The sequence below is a fragment of the Epinephelus fuscoguttatus genome, linkage group LG9, assembly GCF_011397635.1.
Source record: "Epinephelus fuscoguttatus linkage group LG9, E.fuscoguttatus.final_Chr_v1".
NCBI classification, from domain to species: domain Eukaryota; kingdom Metazoa; phylum Chordata; class Actinopteri; order Perciformes; family Serranidae; genus Epinephelus; species Epinephelus fuscoguttatus.
The window spans coordinates 30701421-30728870 of NC_064760.1; the positions used below are offsets into that span (position 1 = coordinate 30701421).

Genomic DNA, 27450 nt, shown 5'->3' on the forward strand with positions numbered 1-27450 from the left:
AAAAGTCTTGGGTATTTCACTTAAATCTGCGAAAACTGGAAGCAAAACAAAAGGATTGCATAAACCTGTATATCAGCCCATGATAGAATGAGTGTGAAACCCTTGGATAGATATCTATTGGATAGATATTTTACAAAGCATGACCTTTATTTATTTATTTATCTATTTGAGACCTTGATTACATAACTTACTGTTGGTCACAGTTCAAATTGCTCATTGGCAGAGGCAGCATTGGAACAGGTGATCCCCACCATCCTAGTTTTTACAGTAGACTCTACCAGTTGCCAAAAGGCCTGCAAATGCCAACATATTCTGGAAATGCTTGTATGATGCATATCAAAAATAAAGTGGTAAACACTTTAGACTTTTCTGGATAATGGCTGTCAACCACACGTCACAGAGACTGACAGATACACCAACACACAGGACTTAACAGACTGTTGTCCACGTGTTGTAGAAGCCATTGTACCTGTGTGTATGAATTGCTACTTGCAGCTACATTGAGAGGTGTAACAGTTATCTGATGACCAATGCCAATGTAGTAGACCTAAGCTACTATTGAGCATGCTCTTGAATCTGGGAGTGTTTAAATCCTGGTATGAACACACACAATGACAAAACACGACCAGTTAAAGTGTATAATATCATATTTTTTATTTCTCATGTGTTTATTTGAATTCCATTTGAAGACACAGTGTTGCACAGTGCCAGGGTTTGCATAGGTCTGATAGGAAGGTAAAACATGGCAGCTGACAGACTGTATTTCCATATTACAGATAAAACCAGGTCATCCACCAAGCAGTCAAAGGGACCAAAGTTTTTAAGAGTAGCTTACAATAATTACAAAATGATCACCGTCACACAGCCTGAAATATCTTCTCAGATGTTTGAGTAACTTTATAGCATTTTGGTCATGAGGGAACGCCCACTAAACAGTTTCAAAAGCATCGGCAGATGAACATGCAGAATGAATAAAACTGATGTTGCAAATGGTCATGATTAACTGATACATGTAAATAAAATTATGGCTCATTTTTTTCTCAATGCAAAATCATTTGAAATGTTGCCCTGGACAAAGACAAAGTCAAATACTCACAATCTGTGGGGTTTAATGCATCAGTGGATGATTATTTGACATTAAAAAGATTGCTCAAAGTGCAACACCACAACAATATAAAAATCACTAAAACAAAACTAACAGCGAAACTGAAAAAATCCCTAACATTTCCTGCTACATATCAGACATGTATCTCTCATCATAAGCATATACTTACAGCGTGCATGCAGGACTTTCACTGATCCCCTGTAATCCAGTTAAAATCCCATTCTGATTCACACATAAGAAGCAGAAGCACTTCAACATTGGCATCTTTTCTTAATATAAGATATCCCTTTACAGCTGATGCTCTTTGAGAGACACCATGTTTAGTACACAGGCTACACTGTAAACATTCATTTTTTTTCTTTGCGAATAAATACTCCTGTACCAGTGTTTCAACACTGCTGCACAGAATTTCACATTTCCATTAACTTTTGGGACAATAATAACAAAATGTTTTTTAATCCACAACATTCGCTGTTTCAAGTTGTGAAAGCAGACACGTAGGGCAAATCTACACAACACAGATTCACACTGTAGTTGGTAACTTTTATAAAAATAGCTTTTTGCCAATATCATAAATCAGAATTTGCCTCAGAGGGCTTTACAGCATACGACATCCCTCTGTCCTTGGACCCTCACAGCGGATAAGGAAAAACTCCCCCAAAAAACCCTTTAAAGGGAAAGAAAATGGTAGAAACCTCAGGAAGAGCAACTGAGGAGGGATCCCTCTTCCAGGACGGACAGTTGTGCAATAGATGTCGTACGAAACAGATCAGCAGAATAAATTTACAGTGATCTATATGACAAAATTCACGGGTACCCGGGTGCCTGTCAAACTAGGCAGCGTTGATCAAATATGAATCAAAATTTTGTTGCTGCGTTGCCTATTTCTTGCCTAAAATATTTCAGAAACATATTTTTGTGTACTGTTTAGCTGTAAAATGAGAAAGTTGCTGCAGCCAGGTGGTGCTCGGTGCATCACTTGACTATCTCCAACAACATGGCAGCTGGGTCACAAACTTTATTATTTCACACACTACCCGTCTCGTTCAGTACTTTGTGGACGTAATGAGAGTTTCAGCAAATATGGCAAAAAGTTATTTTCATAAAAGGTACCAACTGTGGCTTTCAGTCTAAATCTTGAAGATTTAAGACTTAAAACATACACATTGTGATATGTTCTATGACTTGCTGTGACTCTACCACTTTCCCTCAGTACACATCAGTGTAAACACACTGTAATCCACAGACCCGGAGTGTCAAGTATTCATCATATCCAATAGTGCCACATTTTCTTGTCAGCTGCTGATATTCAAAAAGACAGTCTGAGGCAGTCCTTTAAGTGTTGGTCCCCAACGGTTCCCTGAGTTTTTAGTTTCTAAAAGAAGCAAAGAAGAGGGAAGTTAACGAGGAGTCTGTATAGATGGACATTAGAGAACACCACCAGATGAATTACCTGTTTGGCTTTTTCTGTCCAGCAGATGGAGCCAAAGCAGCTTTTCCTCTTTGCAGAGCATTGGCGTTAACCTGAGGGCCTTTCATTTGTTGCTGTTCCTACATCAAAATGACAAGTCACAGATTTCACATTCAGTTCACTACTTTACTCCAAAACAAACAAACAAACAAACAAAAAACTCACCCCTGATGGCCTGTTGAGAGGGCATGGTGGTGGAGGTCTGCTTGGAGGGTCTGGTCGGGGTTTGGGTACTGCTGAATGCTGTGAGTTGGTTTTGGCATGCAGGGAAGGTAAAGGTGGAGGTCCTGAGGGTGGTGGAGGAGCCTGGGTTCGTCTCTGTTGGCTGAGCTGCGCAGATTTAACGGGAGGTGGAGTGTAACCCTGAGGAGAGTACTGTCTCTGAGAGGAAGCTACAGGCTGAGGCGTCTGCTCTGCAGCATACGCAGGTACGGGAGGAGGCTTCACAGCTGGACGCACAATGGCGTTTCTGGACCGAGTTGAGCAAGACGGGCTCGGACGAGGAGAGGATTTCCCCTGTGGAAGAATGCAACCATTACCATACGTTTAGTGGTTTAGCTAATAATCACAGACAATAGAGAATCAGAGTATTGTCTTGGTCACAATGGGTTTCTTTACCAGGTGATCTGGGTCCTGTTTTTTTAGTAAGAATGTCGGGTTGGCATGGCCGTTCACATGACCGTCGGCAAACAGCGCCTTGTTGTCAACTGGGACTGAACAGCTGAGGGGTGAAACACAAATATAAAAGTACAGATCATTTCGAAATCAAGACAACATAGAGACTACAGCAAAAGTACATCCGTGGCAAACTGCTGCTCACTATATATGTGGAGTATTAGCATTTTACACTCCAGAATAGAGCTGGGCCTTGTATCAATATGATATGGATACTGTGATATGACACTAGACATCGTCTTAGATTTTGGATATCGGGATATATAAGTGTTGTGTCCTGGTTTTAAAGGCTGCATTACAGTAAAGAGATGTAATTTTCTGAACCTAGCAGTCTGTTCCAACTGCATCTGATTACTAATGATTACATATCAAAAATCTCATAGTGTAAATATTTTGTGAAAGCATCAACAGCCAACCCTACAATATGGTTGCAATATAAAAATCGAGGTATTCTGTAAAAATATTGTAATATTTGATATTCGCCGTATCACCCAGCCCTGCTCCAGAGTTACATACGTTGGCACCGGAAGTGTAGCAGATGTTTTCAGTGGGTGGAGTTTATGTTTGTAGCAGCACCAGAGTGCAACAGCAGCCAAAACTACAAAGAGAACCAGGGGGAGGACCAGCAGGACCGGAAGGAGACTGCCTGTTGGAATATAAAATAAACTACAGTCAGAGAGCTGCATGAATTCAAAGAAATATCTTGGATTGTCAATGTATGAAACACACAGTTGTATGTTTTAAAAATAATGTATCTCACTCTGGCTGATGACAGGTCCACTGTCCACACTCCCACCCGACCCCTTCTTGTCACACAGAGGAGGAGCCCAGCCCGCGTCACAGTGGCAGTTATGATTGTTGTTGCACAACTGGTGAAAGAACATATTACACATTATAATTACAACATAACGGTTATATTCATTGCATCGGCATGCAGCTACAGGAGCAAATGACACTTTAGGACTATGGAAGTACTTCAAAATCAGACTAAAGACTTTATACTTTGCGTACATTTTGCTGATAACACTAATACTTAACAAGCATTATATTGTTTTGGTGCGATTCAGAGAGTTGGAGATATCGGCCGTAGAGATGTCTGCCTCCTTTCGGATATAATGAAACTAGATACACTCTGCAATGTCTCTTTCCAGAAATCATGACCCAGTTACTCAAGATAATCCACAGACCTTGCTGTGAGCAGCTTCATGTAGGAACTATTTTCTTTCTACCGAACTCCATCAAGTGTATATCTGCTGCTAGCTCGTATAGCACCACTGAGCTAGCTAACGTTACAGCTCAGCCGAGGAGGACGCCATTAATGTTTACATCTCGTGGTGTCATGAGCACGAGTTTCTTGTCCCTGAGTAGATGCACGCTTCATTCTGCTCGGTGATGTGGTTGGCTGGTAGTTTGGTAGAAGGAAAATAGTTCCTACATGAAACTGCTCACAACAAGGTCTGTGGATTATCTTGTCAAACCGGAACAAGATTTATCGAAAGAGTCACTGATGTTGAGTTTTTCCTTTCTTTTTTTGGCGCTTTAAGCAACATCTAGTGTCATTATATTGGAGAGAAGGCAGACATCTCTATGGCCTATATGTCCAACACTCGGCAACTTGCACCAAAACAATCTAATAGCACTACTGGTAATAGGAAACATGTAGTTTTGATTTTAGGGTGAACTGCCCCTTTAAATAAGATTTAAAATGCATGACTTTCACTTGTACTGGAGGATTTTTACTTTGCTTTATTGCTACTTTTAATTAAGGTAAAGATCTGAATCCTTTTGCACCACTGCCAAGTTTGCCATCTTTTCATAACAGTGGGCTAGCAGCCAGATCTTCCCCAACACTCCTAGGAAATCCATCTCATAAAGAACCCTACCCCATGTCCGTGGCACTTGGCATTGCACTCATCGGCTCTAAGGAAAGATGCATTGCGGCATTCTCCATTAAAGCAAATCTGTTGAGAGAAGGAGGGGTTCAAGGAGAGAAAGGGGTTAGAGAATCGAGTGGTTCCTTAAGACGTCTCAAAGAAAGATCTATAGCACCCTCTTTGCTACAACAACAAATTCCACTCAGTATATCTTCACACATTCACACTCACCGAGTCATCACCACACTTTGTGCCTGTCATGACAAGGCCTGGGTCCAGAGTGTCACCCTGTCCCTCCTCGTCCCCCTGCCCAGGCTTGTACACATGTGTTCCCATACACTGGATCTTCTTGTTGCCAAAACTGACAGTGGTTTCTATGCGAACAGCATTGTTCTCAATGGGCTTGGAGGCTGAAGTTAAACACTGGATTTTCCCACATTGAGCATCCCTGGCAGAGATGATAAAAAAAGGGTATCATCAGTGTGTTGATACTGATCACTCTCAGGAAGTGTAGATCCCCTCCTTAAACTGAGTGAGTGAATAAACCAATATATTTTATCCTTACTTGTCCTTACAGCTCCTGTACTTTCCAAACAGGTCTTTGCCACAGTTGCCGTACATGTCCCCGGCCTCATTTACCTTCTTAAAACACAGGTCAGGGGCTGGGCGGCCATCTGTGGTCGAAGGAGAGAAAGTACACAAAAATACATGAATACAGATGCACACAATAACACACACACATACACGCAGTAAATGCATGCACAGTGTGTTATGTGACCACTTGATGGAGACCAGATGGCATCCCTTACTGTTCTGTGTGGCTCCTGTGGTACTACAAAGGCTCTCTGGGGAGGCTCTGTCACAACGTGAATATGGACACTGTCCAATAACAATGGCTAATCCTGCGACCCACTGAGGACTCATCTCTAAATCTACCCACCCTCTCTGCATCAACATACACAGGATGTTTAACTGCTTTGAAGATACACCATGAGATTGTTTGATGATTGAAATATTGCACATACATACATACATACATACATACATACATACATAAGCAATAGTTGAGAGTTAGGCGACATTTAAACTGATTATCTCATTAAAGCTTTTATTATCGCACCATGGCATTAAAAACGAAGGAAGAATAGAGTCGAGAATTAGATTATCCTTTAGGGAGTTCATTCATTCAATTCAAAATATAATGTAATGTCAGTATTGCACATTAAAAATCCAATTTAAAGGGGAACAAGGCCATTTACAAAATTTGATATAATTCTGGAGGCTATATAACATGATGGAAAATAGTGCAACCTGCTCAAGTACATGCATATTGCAGGCAAGCAGCAAGCTTAAAAATAAAGCCAATGTGCAGGCTGAACTGCAGTTCTTTGAACAGCCACTTGAGGCTTTCTCCAAAAGCGAGTCAGTCCCTGTAGACACCCATGTTAAAATGCACAACTTAACAGCAGAAATAAAGATGTTCACAGCCTGGTATGTATACAGCTGTGGTCTCTATCTCTAATTTAAACATTGATGACAACTACACAGGGTGAATATTTATATAAGTCACCTGTTTACATTTTATTAAGGCTTAAAGATGCGCAAATTTATGGGCAGGCCGCTTTGAGTGACAGGCCATCTGCTGATAGTGTCCTTGACTTCTCAGTCAGATCCACCCCTCGCTGCTCCACAGCTCCAGCCTCCACTTCTGGCTCCAAAACACTAAGATGGCAACTGCCAAAATGCCAAACTTGAGGTTTCAGAACGGGGGTTCGCAAACCAATGGCTGACGTCACCATAGCTAAATCCATTACTTTTACAGTCTTTGATTGAAAGGGTGGGCCGGGAAACCACTAGCTCCATCATAGGAAACAATAAGTGCCTGCCAGTGACAAAATTAATGGAGTGTAGACAACATTTGCAATATAAATAAACATGTTGTCACTTTCTGAATCTATTTTATGTTTACAATAAACACTGTGTCATACCTTTCTGACTTCCTTCATCTTCCAGTCATGGTTTGCACTAGTTCTGTCCATTGGAAAGGAGAAATCCATGACAGGATTTCAGCACACGATGCGACAGCCGTCATATGACGCTTACAGGAGAATTGTGGCTAGCAGCTGGTCACAGGCCCAGCATATAAATTGTGGTAGCTAGTGTAGGAACAAAATTAATCATTACTATATATAGACATGTAATATTCTGCTTCCTTATGTGTATAAGGCTTCATTAAACCTGACGTAAACTGAGTCCTTGGAGAGTTTTCATTTGTGCATAAAAAGCTTCCTTTGTGGCTGTTCTCATGACAGTTATCAGTTAAATGGAGGCCTCCCTTTGCCTACCTTTTTTTCAAGTTTTAATGATATCATGCAACTGAATCTATGATTCCTTGTCAGACCTACAGAGGAGACTCAAGGTGTCACAGCTCTGACCCTACAGCTGGAGTAGACTGGCTTTGTTATAACTCTTATTATTCTGCTCTATCATTTTAGTAAATAACATAAAGAAAACCTGATTGTTTCACTCTTTATTTGTTCACTTCTGCCACAACACCAACTAATTATGTAGAAAAATAGCATTAGCCAAATCTAATTTCATAAATACAGTATTAACTTTTGTTGACCAAGTAGAGCACGGATAGGAAAAGTTCAAGATGCCTTACTGGTGAGCTGTTCCTGACTGTGGAAACTAAAAGCTAGCTGCTCTGTTCCAATGAATTCCTACATTAATACTGGAACACGACAGAAGTTAGAAAGGTATGACACAGTTTCCCTGTCTTATTAGTGTTTAGTGTTAACATGAAATAGATTCAGAAAGTGACAGCATGTTAATTTATTTTGCAAGTGTTGAAATTGTATGCTCTTCATGCCGCCACTGGCAGGCAGTTACCACTTCTTGTAATGGCGCTACCACCTCGTGGTTTCCCAAAGTACCCTTGCAACATGCGAGTACATGAGCAGGATGCAGTATTTTATTCCATCATGTTCCATAGCCTCCATAATAATATCAACTTTCTGAAAAATGGCTGTTGTTCCCCTTTAATCTTATACAACCTACAGTAAATACAACCACTCAGTGTTGGTGTCACACATTGTCAGGATGGATTAAGGATTGCTAATCTCCAATTTTACAAAATATTGAGTCAAGAAGTTATCTTAATTAGCAAAGATAACCGAGAAACTATTGACTATTCAGTACTACTTTAAGCTCGTGTTATAAATAGAGGTATTAGACTGCATTAGGTGTAGCTAAATGCATCCAATAAAGTGGAAACCAAGTGTTTGTGCATGTGATCAAAACAGATGATATAGCTCATTTGGAACAAAATACTGATGAATATCACACATTAGAAGCACCCACTTTACCCACCTCGTCCCCAGAGAGAGCGACACTGCTGCTCCAGGGTCAGACACATGCCGGTGTAACAGTAGGCCTGCCCGCCTGCACAAGATATACCATCCACTAAGTAGAAATTAGCAGGGCAAGACTCTGCCTTCCCATCGCAGTACTCTGGCAGGTCACATGACCCCGAGGCAGCACGACACAGCTCACCTGGTCTCTTCAACTAGACAGAGAGATGAAGAGGAGGAAGAGGAGTTTAGGAAACACGGGAGAATGAAAAGAGACATGAAGAAATAATTATTGTAGAGCTAGAATTCAATTTCTGTTCATCTAGTAGTGAGAATTAGCCCGGGGGGACACATCATTCATGGAGGGCTTTTGTGTTTATTTGTTTAGAAGACCATCAGATTCTAATGTTACCTTGCAGTTATCGCAGCAGACGCCATGGGCACACTCAGCTCCAGCTTTCAGAGTGCAGTTGTTGGCATTACAGCAGGGACTGGTACACTCCTACACAAAAAGCAAAGAGTCATGAGTCCTGGCAGAGACATACGAGAAAAATATATACTGCAAAATTCAAGAGACACAACGCACCTCTTCCTCTCCACAGTCACATTCTTCTCCATCCTCCAGGTAACCGTTGCCGCAGCGCTGCCCCCCATACATGGATCTGGTATTTGGCAAGTTGAAGAGACACTTCCCTCCTCCAGAGCTCAGGTAGCTCTTCAGCTCCTTCAGGTTACAGGCATTGAACACACGGGGAAATGGATGCCTGTGGCGTGGTGAGGAAGAAGCACAAATATAGTATGTAAGACTTGTTTCTCTGCTTTTCTCTTTTCTGTTAGTTTAATAATTTATTCCGTATCATACCCAGTGGCAGCAGCCATGATACAACCTCCGTCTTCAGCCCTCGCCTGGCAGCAGCCTGTGCTGTCATGACTCATGCCGAAGTTGTGGCCCATCTCGTGTGCCATGGTGGCAGCTACACCCACAGCTGACTCTGAGTGGTCCTATTCAAAAGAAGAGTCAAAGTTTACCTAATGATCAGTAGAAAAAGTCCATATTTTAGGGACATAGGTAAAAAATATATCATGCTATAGATTTCTCATTGCATTTTGGAGACACTGTCATCACTGGATACAAGCTGGTGTTATACTAACCTAAAATAATTTAAACTTCACTGTAAGAGCTTTATTGGATCATCTTTTTGTTTGTACAAGAAACAAAATCTAAATTTTAAAGACAGAGCAAGTTATTTTTGATAAGTCACAAGTTGAAAACTAATTGAGGATTGGCCATTACATTTTTTTCTCCACATTGAGCACACAGTTTGGGGTTTGGTGTCTTGCTCAGGGGCAGTTCGACACATGAAGAGGAGGAGATGGAGATTAAACTACCAATGCTACAGTCACTGGCCGACCTGTTGTACCACTTGAGCTACACCCATCGAGATGTTCACTCACATGGAGAGGATTACTGTTTGTTTGGACTCTTGTCTCTCACCGTGTTCACTCCCCCAGACTGGTAGTCGGAGCACATGGCTCTGAGAGGTGCCAGCCCGATGGTGGTGCCCTGGAACCCCTTCCCCCTGGAGACACAAAACGCCACTGGTGATTAGTTTCATCTGGACAACTGCCCACTGGGATACAACTGGTGATGGTTGTTGTCTCATGTAATGAACATAAAATCAATTGAGGGATCTGCCCTGCGGGACTGGAGGCTTAGAGCTGAGGGGGGGGTACACTAGTATTGAAGAGGGTGACGAATGACAAACAGGAAGATTAGAGGGAGACAGAGAGTGAGACACTGACGTGATGAGCTGAGCGTTGTCGTTGGGGAGCGTGCGGAGCTGTTTGCCTCTCCAGGACAGGAACGCCGCCAGAGTGCTGTGAGGGTTGTCTGAAACGCTGATCATGTCCTTGCTAGTCCACACCTCCAGACCGATCAAAGCCACACGGATGCTCAAAGCCTTGTAGTACTGTGGGTGTGGGCAGGAAAAGTCGCAAACACAGTCACTACTAAATCTAGGTGAGATGAAATTGAGTGTCATTTTGTGCTTGTCATGTTTCACTTTGAATATTACCTTATCAACCAGGTTGGCCGCTTCCAGTAATTTCCGTTTAGTGTTCTCGAAATTGCTACCATGCTTCTCAAACTGCAAATGACATAAACCACATTAAACACAGAAATAGACACACCAACGCTTATGTTTATTTTCTTTCTTACATCTTCCCTAACCACAAAAGGGGATTTCAGACTTCAGGGTTTGAATCAGCACTCTACACACCATACCTAGCTCTAAAAAGAAATGGGTTATATTTAGTTTTTTAACACTGTGTAAGATAGACTTATACTATTTATACTGCACATAAATAACTCATAAATTTGGGTTAAACATGACCCTGTAGACCCTGCACAGTTCGCCAGCCAATCACAGGGCTGACACATAAAGACAGACAATGATTCATGCTCACATTCACACCAACTATGGGCAATGTCTTTGAGCTCATTTCACATACAAAGCCACATCCTGTACTTCTACATTTAATCATGTCATTAAAACATGTCCCTATTTGGTTAAAAAGTGACCAAGTATGCCCATATTTGCAGCTGTGACCTCACCTCAGCTTTGTCTGCCACTATCAGCAGCTCTACATACTTCATATTCTGGCTCAGGTCCCTTTTTTCCTGAGAATAAAGACAGAATAATAAAATACAGAATATGTGGTGAAAATAGTGTCATGCTTTGCATAAAACTTGCAAAGGCTTTCAGACAGTTGATCATCATTCTTGCCCCAACTCACCCTCACGCTCTGCGGTGACATCATTCCACGGATGAAGTCGTCAAGGCCTTCCTCGTGCTTCTTGTTGCCATGGTGATGCAGGCAGCTGCCTCTGGGTAGATGGAGACTCTCGGCTCTGAACACAGCGTGCTGCTGTGCGCCCGTGGAAACAGGAAGAGGCTCTATCAGGTAGCTGACGCTCGTGTTCAGAGAAATCAGTCCCCTGGGGAAACAAGACACTGCTGATGGTTCCATCCAATCATAGCTCGAGAAAATCGATGTGGGTCAATGATGTTGCTGTCTGTCTATCTGCACACTGTGAAAACAACCGTCCTTCTGAATCTTAAAAGATAAGATTAAAGGTAATTTCCAACAGTCACTGTCAGACTGAGGCGTGGGTAACATATAAATGGCTGCATGTCAGATTGGGATTCTTTTATTTGGCTGTGGTGATTTTACGGATGGGCGGAGTACAGCCAAGTGTCTCATGTGATTTACTGCTGTTGATAAGTGACATGCAGTCTTTGGGCTTCTTCACAAAACCCCCAATGAGCGCAGACGTTCATATACAAACACAAAAGCATGCACACAGGCGCCGGTCAAGCAGCTGTAGAAAACATCTGGAGAGGTCACACCCCCACATGTCAGTGTGCCTCTATGCTGTGTTTGCATTTCTCCTGAGAATCTTCATCAGCAGAAAGATATATTCATTCACTCATCCTCCACACGCAGAGCATTGAACCCACAAAAACACACGAAAGGCTACGATTTCTGTTACTGCTTGCCAGTTCCTCCTCTGTCCCGGCCTCTCTGATTGTCTCTAGCAGGAAGGGTCAGCTGACTTGGATCCACACCAGGAGGAAACACAGGATCTCCATAGTGAGCTGTACTCAATGAACCAGCTCTGGAGCCAGTGACCTACTAACCTACTAGACTGCACAAGACAGTACACACAACTGTTTCCTGTCACCTTATCCACTCAGCCATAGTTTGAACACAGACTGGACAGTTGTGCAGGCTTCTTTTTATCTACGGATCAGATTAATCATGTCCACAAACAATGTCTCAATGTCTCTCTGAGACCTCTTAACTTAGTCTTAGAGTTCTTAGTAAGGATTCCTACCTCAGGAGAGGAGATGAAGCTGACCTGATACATGCAATTTTTTGTTTGGATCTTCATATGGCAGCTAAGGGTGTTGTTATGTACTACAATTGACGATACTAATGACACGTAAAAATGAAATATTGATATCATGTTAACAATACACGTAATATCATGTAAATATTGCAGATAATTTGTTTCTTTACATGCACCTGGTTGCCTTTTCACTATCCATTAAGCATAACTGATCTTTTTTTGCAATTTTGTGCAGTTATGTAAACAGACTCCTTCGCACATCCCTAAACTTGTGTTGTGAGTGTAATTCATTTGCCAAAAAGAGACAAAATGCACCATAAACAAGGTTACAGATGAATTTGACTGTGGCGTTTTTTGTCAAATTTTCTATGGATTCAATAACTTATTTTCCATAACCACTTATCCTATTGGCTAGGGCCTATTCCAACTGACATTAGGCAAGAGGCAGGGTACACCCCTACGGACAATTTAGAGTCACCAATTAACCTGCATGTCTTTGGACTGTGGGAGAAAGCCGGAGTACCCGGAGAAAACCCACGCTGACATGGGGAGAACATGCAAACTCTGTGATGTCATGATAATATTGTTATCCTGCACTATGATAATCGTGTAGCCATAATGGCAACCAGTGCATTTGTATTTATATAACTGGATAACTTTCACGTTTCTGCAATAACCTGATTTCTTAAATGTTGTGCATTGGAGAAAACTGGTTAGTGTAACTGGAGAAGGAGATACTCCCAAAAAAGGTGATTTCTTGGCCAAGTGTAAGTGTAACCAGGTTTCAATCAGCTTATCACATCTCTGCATGTGAAAGACAGGGTATGTAGTGATGTCGAACGCTGTGAAAATGACCCAAACATTTTGACAAATTTCCTCGTCCGTTCTGGCAAGTCTACCAAATAGGAAATGTTGAACAAACATATTACTGTATGTTATGTAGACGGGTAATGTATCAATTACTTAGAAGACAGTGGGGAAATTGCTATGTATCCATTAATTCTGTTTTGTTGGCCCAAGATGTTTACACGTCAGCTGGAAAACAAGGCTGTAAAATTAGCATTAATGGAGCTGAAAGCTTTCATTCACTGAGTGAGTGCTGCCAACCCATTTTTATATGATCAATCACAAATATCACCCCGACACGATCTGCAGCACTAACTCCCTGTTTTTGAGCATTGGGAAAACTTTCCTCTTGGCTCCACTTCTTGCAGCTCTTTACTGCTTTGCTGCAGAAACTCTGAGGCTACAGAAAAGTCCTCTTCCCTGCTCTTAACTTTAGGAGCTGTCTTCATGAACAGCTTTTTACTTTTAGTGGGATTAAGTCTTATGGGAGAGTTCTTAGGATCCTATGAAATGTCTTTCACCATTGGGACTAACTCTAAATATTGGGAAACTTTACGCATACAGCCCGTGATAAAGTTTTACTTACCTGAGTCCTGAGCATGTGCTAACAGCAACACTTGAGCCTTCCATGCCCAGAACCTCCCCATGGTAGAAACAGTGTCCCTGCAAGACAAAAACAGTTAACCTTTAGAGACCCGCGCACCTGCCGGTGATCTCAGCCGAAATTACTGTCTTTAAGAGGCTGTAGCAGGCTGCAAGAAGACCAGAGGAATCCACTGGTACCAACTGTGCCATGCTAGCTTGTCGCGAAGGAGGCTGAATAATGCTGCAAAGTTAGGCTAAATTTTGGGGAAGGAAAAGCTGGCGTGGCCAATTTTAAAGGGGTCTCTTGACCTCTCATCTCAAGACATCTGAATGAAAAGTCTCCCCTTTACAGATATGCTCACTTTATGCTAATTGCATGCAGTTTTGGGCAAAAACTATGCAGCCTTTTGCATGCAGTACAAATGTGTTATTCTCGCCTATTGTATTTGAATATTTCTACATACTGGAGTCCCTGAACAGACTTGGAATTGTATAAAATGGCCATGACTGAAAAGTCAAGACTCTTGTGAATTCAGTGAGCTCACTTTCATTCATGTGTGATGATGTCAACTACCCAAGTAGTCATTTCATTGTAGTGAGACCATTTCTTTACACAGACATCACTTTATAAAATGACCTATAGTGACCTCTGGGATATTCACAGCCTCATGAAACTTTGCAACCAAAAACTAGAGACCTTGGGCATTCAGAGGATGTATGGCTTTCATATGTATACTGAATATCAGGGGAGCAGTTTCCAGAACAGTGCTCACCATTCGATTATGAAAAAAATGCTATTGCTACAGAAATCTCCAAACGTTTTTGGTACCAAATCACAGCATGAATCTTTCTGTGGTATTTTGACCATCTTTCTCAATGCTTTCATTTAGCACCAAATCTGTTTAAAAATTGGTATCTGCCCAAAAATTGCTGCAACAACTAATGAGGCAGAATTCAGCATGGGAATGGACATAATACACTTCCATCATAATTTTTTAAGCCCTTAAACACTCTGAACTTTAAAGGTTTGAATAGGAGCCTAACCAAAACACAATAGCCCCTTTTACACTGCCTCTTCAAGGCGGGAATTTCACGCTGTTACGCAGCCATGTTGTTATGTATAAAAGGTACAATCGTGGAATAAGGGGACAGGAGGTAGTTGGAGGTACTAACAGTGCTGAAACAATGTCTGTATAAACAGGACAGTTGGCAGGACAGGATCATGGGCAGTGTGGGTATGACATTTAGACAGTATGTTATGCGTACAACCCGCTGCAGTAGATTTAAAAAGTAAGCGGTAGCAGTTAGCAGCTAACTGAAAAGAAGAATAACAGTGACCAAAAATGTCTGCAAATTGGGAAAACAATGAGGTCCGGGATCTCCTTCCCCTCTGAGCAGAGGATGGGATCAGCTGCTATATAACAGGGATGGTAAATGATTGTCGTTGCCATGTTAATACCATTGTTATTGTTTATAAAGTGCTGCTGACGCATATGTTAAATTTCATGCTAAAGGCCGACACTGTTGTGTTACATGTCATGCCCGTAACGCCTCTTTTGATTCTGCTATGCCAGCATGCTGTTTAAAACTAGACACTGGAACGGCATGATGCCATCATTGTTTGGTTCTGTGTAAAAATGCAAAGGAGGCAAAAAGAAGGGACTTCATAGTGGGCCTATAGCGTGATCTGTGTGTAAAACGGGCTAATGTTAATTACATATTCATGACTAGAAAAACTTGACAGACAGAGCTGAGCTGCATCTCAAATTAATCTTCAGGTTCCCTTGCTTTCAGATAATGTACGTCACTTCTTTGTGGTATATACTGTTGGGTCTGGTGGGTCTCAGAGTGTTAAAGCTCAACACACAGCTTTCTATGTTGGGAAACAGGGTGATGCAGTAATATCACTCAACCAGAGGACCCTCTTATGTAAGTAACAAATGTAGTACTTGATGTCCATACTGTCTGTTGTCCTTCTGCCATTTGATCAGAATTTGATCCACTGCATCAATATCTATTTCTCTTCTATGATCATTTACAACTCCCCACGGCAGTTTAACAACATCAAACTGTCTCATAGACTTACAGTGCTGGCAGGAGAGGAGGACTTGCGGGCTCCATCGGGAGTGTACCATATTTCTTGATATCCAGGGGCCAACAGCTGCCTGGTGAGAGACAGCACAAACTCAGAGACAATTTGGGAGAGAATATATGTAGCGTGGGACGTTCAATCTCCTGAAACAGCAACAATATGGTGGAACAATGCTGAAAAATATACTGAGTGAAAACTGCAGGAAACAGAGGAGATAAAAGAAGACAGATCCTCTCCAGCAGCCCACAGCTCATAAAACATTCACTCTGACAGAGACACTCTACAAAACCAGACTGCTTTAAAGATTTAGACAAAGATCCTCGCAGAGATAAAAGGAAAGGCAAAGAATAAGTGGAAACATGTAGGGACTGTAATAAAATCCATATGTACCTTTCCCAGATGACCCTTTTTACTTTGTGGAGAGTGTAGCTGAAGTTAGAGATGGTAACTTCTCCATGCTGAGAGTTTAAGTTTGTTCATATGTCCAGACTGCATTAGTTTGGCAGGGCTATTTACAAATGCTCTCCTATTCTTTTCTCTATTACTGGAAATCCTCCACGAGTATACAATACAGACTGCACAGGGGAGGCTGATAAATCAGTGAAAGATACACATGCAGAGAGAAACATTAATTTTATTGTGGTTAAACATTACACTCCTCTCCATCTGTGTGTGTGATTAAGTGAGTGTCTTCAGATTCCGGCTGTTTCTGTCAAACTTGTGTCAACCCACCGGCCCAATATTTACATCTCACACAGATGCTTGTTTTCCTGTCTCTCTCCGTCCAACTCTGTCTCAATCCATTCTTCCTGTTTTCATTCATAAACTCTGCACGCCTCACAGCTGGTTTCCTTTTGCGCCGTCTCTCTAAATCTCCCCCTGCAGTCTTACTCAGATCCATCAAACAGGCTGGGACTGCAGTGAAATCAGGCTGTAGAGACATGTACCCACTGGTGCTGCTTGAAAGACCGGACTTGACTTAAGTTTTAAATAAACACGAGACAGACCTCAGATTTCCCACCATGATTTTATTATTCATCATGTATCTTCATTTCTTCCATCTTAGCCAGCTTGTGGTTTTACCTCAGGGTAACAGCTATGTATTAATTAACAGGTTTTTTCCCCTTTTTCATCTTTGCTGGATAAAATTAGTGAGTGTGTAATCAGTGAGATGAAGTTAAATGAATAAATTTGGGAAATGTGCTTATTTGCTGTGTTGTCGAGTGAAGATACCCCTTGATACAGTTGGTGTCTAGTCATAGTTAGGGGGTGTGGTGAATGTGGAGTCAGGAGAAGGGAAAACAGTCTTTTCCCCCAGCCAGTAAATGCTGGGGAAAGCAACCAGTAAGTAGATATTATAAGTATGATTTCTTGGGTGTATAATGATCTGAAAATAAGAATTTTTGTGTTCTCTCTTCCTTGATATGGGCCGTTTATATCTACATAGGGAGCAGGCACTGTCATGTTTCTACAGTAGCTCTTAACGGACAAACAAAACACTGGCTCCACAAAGGGCCATTTGTGTTTTCACGTTTTCAGCTTTTTGCATTAGCCACCATAGTAAGAAGCCCAACTGCAATCAGCAGATGGGCTTCTTTGATTAGGAGAGGAAGAGACCTTACTGGTGAATCATGCTTCGGGTGAAAACCTCCTGATTGTCTGGATCTTATGTTATTGGAGAAACAAGGTGACCACACATTAGCACACATTTAGCAAGGTTACATGGATTTGTAACGTTTGAAACTGCATTATTCAGTGTTTTTACCAGTTTAAATCACCTGGTCAGTTTGTTTTGGAGAGGAAAAGACCTCTGCAGATACTTCGGCTCACAGTAAACTCCTGAATATCTGGATTTGAAAGAGGTGAGCAGACATAAACTATTGAGAGAAAAGGGGTGAGCACACAATACCATGTTGTGGACAAGCTGTCCATCTCCGAGATGCTGAGCAGCGTTACGTACGCACTAATTTATAATGTGAAATTGCTTTATTCAGTGTTTTGAGCAGTTTTAATTGCTTGGTCTCTTTGTTTTGGAGAGGAAGAGACCTTTATGGATAATCCAGCTCCCAACAACCTCCTGAACAATGAACACTGAAGGAATAATAGCCAGGAGTGCTAGCTGGCTGCAATCTGCACTTTACTGCTAGATGCCACCAAGCTCCCTAAATATAGACTTCACCTTAAAACTCAGATAAGAGACGCTGTTACATTGACAATAGATATGAATAATTAAATTTATGCTTTAATCAGTACCCTACAGCTATGAACACTATGATATAATAGACTGGTTTAGTGAATTCCATACATTCAAACATTAGAGCAGTGCTAACGTTACTCAACGACATTAGCCTGTGTTTGACGATGTACTACAGCGTTATCACACAGGAATATGAAACCTTAGAATTACAGGTCCTTGGTGGCTCAAAAGTTTTTTACTAATACAGTCAAACATTGTTTGGATAAAATGTTAGATCCTTTGTGTTTAACCAGAAACAACCTAAAAATCACTATCACCAAACCCACCAGACTCCATGTAAATAAACTGTATTTTTAGTGTGTTTAGAGCCAGCATATTGTCACATCTAACTGGGTGAATTAAGGGCTAATTTCAACCAGAACAAAGTTGGTGGTTGTTAAAAGATGGTTTCTGATGGTTTCATTTTGTCTCTGTCGACTCTGAATGAAGTGTGTATAAAGATGATAAAATTACTGTTTATTTAAACAGTAATTTTATGTGAGTCTGGTGGATTTGAAGGTAGCGATTTTGGGGCTATTTCTGGTTAAACAAAAAGGATCTTGCTCTTTAACAAAGAGGTCTGTATCTGTAGGGATCCTTTCAATAATGTTGTCAAAAACTTATAACAATTTGAGCCTGTCAGTGGCAAAAACGAGCACTTTAATGGACGCAAATCAATGGTGCGAACATGCCCTGAGTGTTTACATTGCAGCCTGGTAATGCAGGAGCAGCGCTCTCGCTCAGTACTGAACTAATATTACAAAATGTTGTTCCTATTAGTGACATGGGGAAGGATAATGATTGAAAAATACCCTTTAACTCTGGATTTCTAAGTTTATCTGACATGCAGAAAGACACACAGCAACTCTTCAGCATCGTACGGAATACTTTGTTTACCCCCTCAGTGTAAAAATATACATGTTGTGGGTGTTCCAAACTAACCTATCTATGTCTGTCCATTAAATCAGCTGCTGCCTTTAGCTTCATATTTAGCGCACAGACAGGGATGGGTATCAATATTCACATCTTGCTCTCAGCAAGGAAGTGAGTAAGTGCATTTCACACAATGTCAAACTATTCCTTTAAAGGACGATGGAGACAAATGAAGGGAAGATGGGAATTTTTCTTTTCTCTCCCCTCAGATGCCCTGAAGGAGACAAGCCACTTGAAACAATGACAGCCTGTTGATGCAATCAGTCACAAAGCGAGTCAAAGACAGAAAACGGCCAGTTCGTCCTTTAACAGATCACCATTCTGGGGCAGCGGGGGTATGAGAGGGACTCTGTATGCACACACACATACGCGCAGTCTGAGAGAAGACCTAAAAATGATCACTCAGTGATAATGCATCCGGCTGATGTCACCCTAAACAGGGTAACCCCAACATATTGTGATGTGACCTTTACTCGTGTTTATATCTGGCCTTCCTCCAGTTTTCCTGCTTCTCTAACTCTCCAAATATTCCCATCATGCTCTCCTCTCATCTGTCCAACCATCTCTGTCGCTCTAACAGGCAGAATTAATGGCAGAGCGGCTGATGATTGACTGAGCTTCACCCTTCATCGTTACATATGAAGAATCACTTCTTCCACGAGGAGACACATAATGACTCTTTCTCCGCTCCATTCTCCCTTATTCTCCCATGCCAGTCAGCAGCTGTGTGCACTGACTGATGTCTATATAACCTGCTGCCTTGTGACATATAGACGCAACTGAAAGCATACTAACAGCTTAGTTTTAGTGTTTTTGTTGTTGTTTTTCTACATAAAAAAAAGCGCTGCTGAAAAGCTTAAACCTAGAAATATATTTGTCACATTCAGTCATGGCTGTTGTCTGTTCTATTGAATGTTAAATATAGTTAACGCCTATTTTCTATAGGCATTGAAAATAACTTCTATTACATAACTTTATAGTGCCACAGCCAATGTAGGTGTACCAAGTTGTGGCTTATATAGACTGCAAAGAAATAGATGAAAGAGGAAACACAGCATCTGTCATCCGGCACACCCACGACCACTGAAAGTAATCTGCAGGTGCAATCAAACTGTTTAGTTTCAATTTGACTCTTCAGTCTATCCAGAAGTTAAAAAACAACAAAAAAAAAACAAGTGAATGCATGATTTACTGTGTGATTAAAGTATGAAAACAACTGCAATGCACATACAGTTAAGCATGGAAACTCTTTTATATCTGTAACAATAAGAGTATACGTGTGTGTCTGAGTGTAGAATAAGTGGAGTAACTGATTCATGTGTGACTACAATAAAATATCATTAAACATGATAATACTCTGCATGTCTGTGTGTATTAAAATGGTTGTAATCAGTGTTGCTTGGCTGTGATTTGTTGCTTCATGTTTCATGCATGGCTACATGTACCCAGCAGTGGATGTTGTTGCTGTATTGTTGTACTACTGTTGCTTTGTGCAGTTTCCTGTTGTTCTGCATGGCTTGTGCAGTGTCAATAAGAATGCTTATTTTGTGGCTGACTTTACAGCGTCTTGTTATCTCTTATCTGTAGATTTTCACCTCTGGTTTCAAAACATCTTGCTAAAGGACTGCAGCTAAGGGTTACCCAGCTGGTTAGCACGGGTACATAAACAAAACTGTTGATTAAGCTGCACTGTCCCTTTAAATAAATAAATGAAAATTGCGTTTTACGCTGATTTTTGTCATCAAGCCTAAAAGAAAGAGATAATTGATACCACTTTCATGAGGCCACAGCTAGCAGCCAGATATCTTAGCCTAGCATAAAGACTTGAAACAGACGGAAACAGCAAGCCTGGCTCCATCCATCCTCCATCCATCTAAGCTCACTATTCAACACATCAATCTCATTTCCTTATTGTATTTCGCACAAAACCACAAGTGTACAGACCACACTTTACAGACCACAAGCAGGACCATTTCTTGGCCGAGTGCAGAGACTTCCTTTTATTGTAACTGTGAGGTTGCCTGGCAACCAGCTGAGAGTCCAGTCAATACACCTGGCTAAAGAAGTAGTCTGACACATAATCCCCCTGTAAAGCGACAAATTGTTGTTGATACACTTTGGTATTTGTATGAATTAAACAAACAGGATAGCTTTAGAGGTGCTGGGAGGAGGACTTTGAACAGAGGTAGCTGATCCCCCTGTTTCCAGTCTTTATGCTAAGCTAAGCTGCTGCTACTGTACAGCCGTCAAAGTGGAATCCAATTCTCATCCAACTCTCTACAAGAAAGTTAGTCTAAACCACAAACACCCTTGGCATATCCCAGACCCTTGTGTCTAATTGCATTGTGGTAAATGCTGTGAGAGCTTTCAAATCATCCCCTCTGTGTGATGGCGGGAGAGCTCCACAGAGTTTGGATGTCGTCCAGTGTCCAGACAGATGCTGTGATTGAGGAGCGCAATACTGGCTGAATCAGGGCTGTCTGGCAGTGAGGCTGAGACAAAGGCTCAGTTCAGCCTCGTGATGGGGGGAGAGAAGGGGTGGGGGGTAATGCTAATGTACTTGGAAGATAGTGAAGGAGGGAGGGGAAGGGGACGCGGGGTAATGCATTAGGGTCAGTGGGTCGCATTCTCTCATAGTATCGGATGACATCACCGCACGCGGGAGGAGTGAGGGAAAAAAGCTGACGCAAAGTCAAAGAACCGCTCGGCAACGGATGATGAAGAGGCTTTTATTGCACAGGGAGGCCAGTGTACTGTTGTGTGAAGCCCTGAGTGTGTGTGTGTGTGAGTGTTTCCCCAACACACAGGCCTAGATTAAGACATCAAAGCAGACAGGGCCGAGCCACTGGGAGACTAAACATAGAAACAAGGACAAGCGAGTGCATCTCTGCTCTCGGCTCCGCAGACCTGTGATCCATCAGGTCCTGCTTTCAGCCTTGTTTGTGTTCTTTTGGGCTGCTGTGTGTGTATCATTGTCTGTCTGCGTGTGGCCAGAGTCTCCCAAACCATGACCGCCGAGAGCGCGTGGGAGATGTGTGTTTGCACTAGAGCCCTGGGGAATATCAGATGAGGTGAAGGGAGGAAAGAAATGAGAAAGGATGGGGTGCTCGTTTTTAGCGTGGACAGTGGGAGACATATGAGGTGAGGATGAGGGGAGAGGAAGAACAATGATGCGAACACTTCCCGAGGGAGTGCTTAATTCAGGTTCGTGCACTTAAGGGTGTGCAGGAAGGGCATTAAACAGAAGAACACAGAAAGTCATGCAGAGGAGAGGAAGCAAGAGTATCCACACGATTCATATCAGAACCAAACTGACATAACTCACACCCAAACCGACCCCAACTGTCGCCACTTTCCTCTTTCCATGACTTTTCTCACCTCAACCTTTCTCCTCCGGTCCATCACTCACTTTCTTACCCTGCTTCCTCCCCCTCTCACTCCATGTTTTAACATCCCTTTTCCTGCACTCTGAGTCAGCACACTAGCCGCTCCCTGGCTCTTAACCAAATCAACCCTCTACGGGCTCACCATAGCCTTTCATTAAGATAAAAGCTCGGGCAGACACACAGACACTCACACCCATGCACGTACAAACCAAAAAAAGACCCCCACACGCACATGCACACTGACAAGTATGGCAGGGGAGGACATAAATGGATTGAGTCTGTACTCCAGTACTCCAGCCACTGGGAGTACTGATGCCCACAAACATTCACAGCTATGTCTTTCTCCAGGTTTTGATTAAGTGAACATTAAGTGGAGAGGAGAGGAGGTGGACTGGGACTAAAAGGAAAAGAGCGGAGAGAAAAAATGAGATGTTAAATGCCACAAGAGGATAAACTGCAAGACGAGATCAAGACCATCTCACAGCCAGTTTAGGTTCCTCCTTATCTGCTGGCTGTCAGAATAACAGTTGCAGGGGCAATGAGGACAAGAGGGAGTAGCCACGACACAGAGATGGACACATTTTCTCTGTCTTCTCTCCATAATCAGACATTGATCTTTGCTGACACAAACTACTGTCTTCTTCACTCCCACGACAGTCTCACAAAGCCACAGTAGGCCAACAGAGGACACATCAAAACACAGTAACTCAGTGTGAGTTTTGCTGTTTAGGCTTGGAGAGAGGGGAAACACTGGCTGGTGGCAGGGTGAAGCGGTAAACCTCAGGCGAAATAATGGGTCTACTTAGAAAGCTGGAAGGCTCTTTCTCTGAATGTTGTAAGACTATGTTTTTGGAAGTGAAAATTATAGGGATTATGGTTCAATGTTTAAAAAAGCAAGGCTCTCCATTTTTTTTAAATGGATCCTTCCCATGACTTAGAAAAATATCTGAACATCTCAGGTTACTATAACAGTGTTAAATTGGTGCAATTCAATTCAATTATATAAACTTAAGGTGCGTGAATTAGAAGTAGTACGTTCTACAATCCGCCAAGAGACAGAGTAGAGGAAGTATAGGTCGTCAATTTGAAACAAGACAAGTCGCCTTAGCCATCGTACACCTCTATGGGAGGAAAATGGAGAAATCTTGAGGAATATGTTCGGCAAACGCGTCTTCATATCCCAGTTAGCTCCTCAACTCTTTTTTTTAAAGACACTTGAAGCAAGTGTAAAGTCTTTTTTGTGTAATTGAGGAAGTTTTATCAAATGTGGCTGTTTCATACAGCTTTTCTAATGTGGTACTTCTAATTGTGCATCAAAATATATTTATGGAAACACAGATAGTAACTGTGGAGACCAAGGGTAGGCTGAAATAAATTATTAAAATTGTGAGGAACATTCAAAGACATGCTCTTCCAATGCAAAATTTAGACTAACCTCTCTTTAAAAAAAGAGGAGAAAAAAACCCCCATGACCCTCCCCCATTTTAGCTGCCCTCTCCCTCCCCTCCCTCTAATAATTCTTATACAGTCCCTTAGTGAATTGTGGCACACAAGCATGCAAGCTTAAGTGAATGAAACAGAAAACAGTATTCACATGATTTTCTCCACGTCAATAAAGCTCTCAGACACAGTACATTAAAGGATCAATACTAAGGAAGTGGAAAGCATTTATTTAATATGAAACTGTGTCTGTTTTTGCTTGAAATTTCCAATTTCTTTTGTATGCCTTTTCAGTAAAATGACAATTAACAATATATTTTAATTCTACAATTATTATTATTTTTTTTAAATCATATGAATAGCCTACCTATTCCATTTGTTCACATCACCTCACTGTAACTGTAGCAGAAGTGATGAGAACCTGTGAAGAAATATTAACAGTTTTCCCGTTCCAGGAAACAGATGAGAAGTTGCACAAAAAATGTTTCATAATATATTTTTCTTGCTAATGACTAAAATGAATTAGATTTTTTCTACTGAATCTTGTTTCCTCTTTTCTTAAAATGATCTACATGCATACATATCAGTTATCAACGTCTCTACTTCGTGTTGAGGAGCCTGACCACGTGTAAAAGTTTTGTCAAATATATCTCAAACCACCTTCCTGTCTTTCCCCATGTCTGTCGCTCTCTTCACCAGACATACGTAGACAAACACTGTGTGTGATTGATTAAAATTCCCTGCCCAGGAGGAAATCTAACAGTGGGACCACCTGCTGAGGAGGGAGAGCAGGGGGGCAAATCCCTCAGGGGACAGTCAGTCAGACACAGTGGAGTCATGGTTTGTTAATGTGTGTGCCTCTGAGTGAATGAGTGACAGAGAGAGAGCATGCACTTGATGGTAAAAATGGACTTCATTTCTAATGTTCATAAAAGCTTCCTTTTCCACTTGCTTGCTGGCTCAAATCCAGAAGTGATAAACCACAGCTCTGTTGTCACCGCTGACATCTCCACTGCTCCGGTCCTCCCTGCTGTCCCACCCAGTGACCATGCTGTCCATTAACCGGGCAAAAGACTCCCTATCACAGTCCCATTGTTACTCGACAGGAACTGCTCCATCAGATTACAGGATGTTAGGTGCAGACGCACAGTCTTGCGTCCTGTTTGCCCACAGCACACAGATCGGGTGTCAACCCTCTGTGGTTTAAAACCATCACCCGACTCTCCTCCCTTCATCCCCCTCTCTGCACCCACAGGGCGCTGACCTTATAAATGTGTCCACCAGACAGCTAACATCTGGTCAAATAAATAGGGCCAGTCGCGTCATCTTGTAGAATACACAGCTCGATGTTGAATACTCCCAGTTTAGTGACATGGGAAAAGTTTGATACAAGCGACTATTTGAATTAGTTTAGCTAGCTTTTGTCTCATTTTGGCTGGGGTGTAATCACAGTACACTTTGGGGGGGTACAAGTAACCCTCACTATTCAGAAAGCATCATACTGTCCTCCCGATAATGTATTGATTCAGACAACTGTATGCTTTCTAAATGTGCATAAAATCCAACAGTATTTCCCAGCAAAACTGTGAACTTTGAATGCATTTTATAAGAACATACTGGTGTACAAATCTGGGTTCAAAGACTCGCTGCTTGTTCAGATCATGGCTAAACTGGATACTCCAATTAGACTGGCTAGACTGTGATGATAAGTGACGTGATGATAAGCAGGGTCTGCACTCTAGGAATGGAATAAATAGCTGCTGCAAGCCTCCAACTGTCTCTCAAACACTCTCTGCTCTAGCCAAGACATAGCATGTTACAAAAAAAGTCAAAGTAGGCTTCATTATGTCCTAAAAGTACATGAATAATGTCAGAGAACAGCACCTCATAAAAAATGGTGTAAAAAATGTCTTAATATGGTATGAGCCATAAGCCATAAAAAAAAACAAAAGTCATAGTGTTGGCAATTTTCCTCAATCACATGCTGACTCCCTAAAATGGTCATCATGAACCCCTGATCCAAGATTTTTGTTAAAAATGCTTTAAAGTGATCAGTTTGGTTGTTAAGTTTCTAAAAATATTTCCAAAGTCCCCCCCGGGTTGTCAAAGGCGTACATTGAAAATGGCCCCCCGAGTGTTAATAGGTGATTACGGCCCTGTTCCTCTGAGCTCAAAGCTGCAGGAGTGTTACCAGAGACATTTAATCCTCATGAAACACACTGGTGGTGTAGTGCACTTAAAGTCACTCACTCATTTCTCTCCAGGTGTAGTTTGAGCTCCTGGCCCTCAGCTGAGATCAGAACCAGTGCCTCTGCAGGATGCTGGAGGGAAGACAGGGATTGCAAGAAGCTGAGTTAGGCTACTTTACATATGTCAAGATTAATATCAGTTTTTTTTAAATATTATTTTGTTAGTGAAATGAACAGAGAAAGAGATAAAGGCGGACAGACTCACCTCTTTGGTGGCGGACCGCCTGTGTCTGTGAGGATGCAGCCATGTGGGATAAGTAATCTCATAACTCTGTACATGGTCAAGGATGCTCCTCTGTGAACCCTGCTTATTCTCTCCTGATGCAAACAGAAAAAAGGGGGAGCATGACAAATGAGCATGTAAGAGATGGTCTGCAGCATGTGCACTTCAGTTACCTATTGAAATCTATTTTTATTTTATTTTTTATGTGTGCACTGGGTGACTCTCTTTGACCAAATAAGAAAATAAATTATTAATACTGACATTATGCATGCACAACAAACACGTGGGGGTTTGCATTAAACTGAAATCACATTCCAATGCAATGCAACCCCGATCCAATTTACCTTAGACATGTAAAAAACCCAATTTCATCGCTTCAGGGAAAGAATCAGACTCACCATTGTAAACACCGCCTTCATTCAGAGCAGCCTCAACACAGTGGAGGAAAACTACGAGGCACAGGCACAGAGAGGACTGCACAGCATCGAGAGGAGGAGAGCGCGCTCCTGGACGCATTCTAACAACAAGCGGCTCCAAATCAATCCGCTGAACTGAGACATAAATGTGCGGTAAACAAGTCCGGGTGTTTCACATCGGATGGAGAACACGCCGCCGCTGTGACATAGCGATAAGCCGCCGCTGCTCGTCTGATGCTTGCAGACCGCGGGGCGCACATCTCTCTCATTCTCAACCCCTCCCCTTCATTATTACACACAGGGAGAGGGACACGGAGCTGTCGACTGAGGTGAAGCAAGATTACACAGGATATAATGAAAGATGTTGGAGCAACAAGACACTGACATCATCATTATAGTAGACTGATGTAAAACATGCAAATACACCTCGTGTATGGAGCATTATCTTCATTTTAGACTTTGCAGAACAAAAAAATCTTTACATTTTTTGTTCTGTAGCTATAGTTCTGCTAAAAATCACCATTAACACAATAGTTAGTAGTAATAGTAGTTTGGTTGAAGGGTTGTTCAAGGACTGTCTTCTTTAATTCAGCATTATTTCTTAAAGTGGTACACCAACATTTTTTGTATTGTACTCCTATAATGCTGGCAAA

The 27450-nt window shown here is 41.8% G+C and overlaps 1 protein-coding gene across 1 annotated transcript; it reads right to left on the reverse strand.

Annotated features, from left to right (window-relative positions):
- Window positions 1-642: 642 nt before the first annotated feature.
- Window positions 643-27221, reverse strand: adam19b (ADAM metallopeptidase domain 19b). Its single transcript, XM_049586177.1, has 23 exons — window positions 26780-27221; window positions 26364-26476; window positions 26160-26230; window positions 15909-15987; window positions 13824-13900; window positions 11275-11476; window positions 11093-11158; window positions 10554-10625; window positions 10282-10448; window positions 9974-10058; window positions 9341-9480; window positions 9065-9242; window positions 8891-8980; window positions 8498-8693; window positions 5691-5799; window positions 5357-5573; window positions 5135-5212; window positions 4012-4120; window positions 3768-3897; window positions 3195-3297; window positions 2742-3092; window positions 2559-2656; window positions 643-2480 (listed from the first exon to the last, which is right to left on the reverse strand). The coding sequence occupies exons 1-23, from the start codon at window positions 26895-26897 to the stop codon at window positions 2474-2476; spliced, it is 2856 nt and encodes a 951-aa protein (XP_049442134.1). The 5' UTR covers window positions 26898-27221; the 3' UTR covers window positions 643-2473.
- Between the last annotated feature and the right edge of the window lie 229 nt (window positions 27222-27450).

Bases quoted from the DNA above. Each gene is read 5' to 3' on its own strand.
- adam19b (XM_049586177.1), bottom strand. From the start codon at position 26,897: ATGCGTCCAGGAGCGCGCTCTCCTCCTCTCGATGCTGTGCAGTCCTCT. The intron at 15,988-26,159 runs GTGAGTGACTTT...GTCTCTCACCAG, and splicing joins CTACACCTGGAGAGAAATGA to GCAGCTGTTGGCCCCTGGAT. The intron at 10,626-11,092 runs GTGAGGTCACAG...TGTCATTTGCAG, and splicing joins TAGTGGCAGACAAAGCTGAG to TTTGAGAAGCATGGTAGCAA.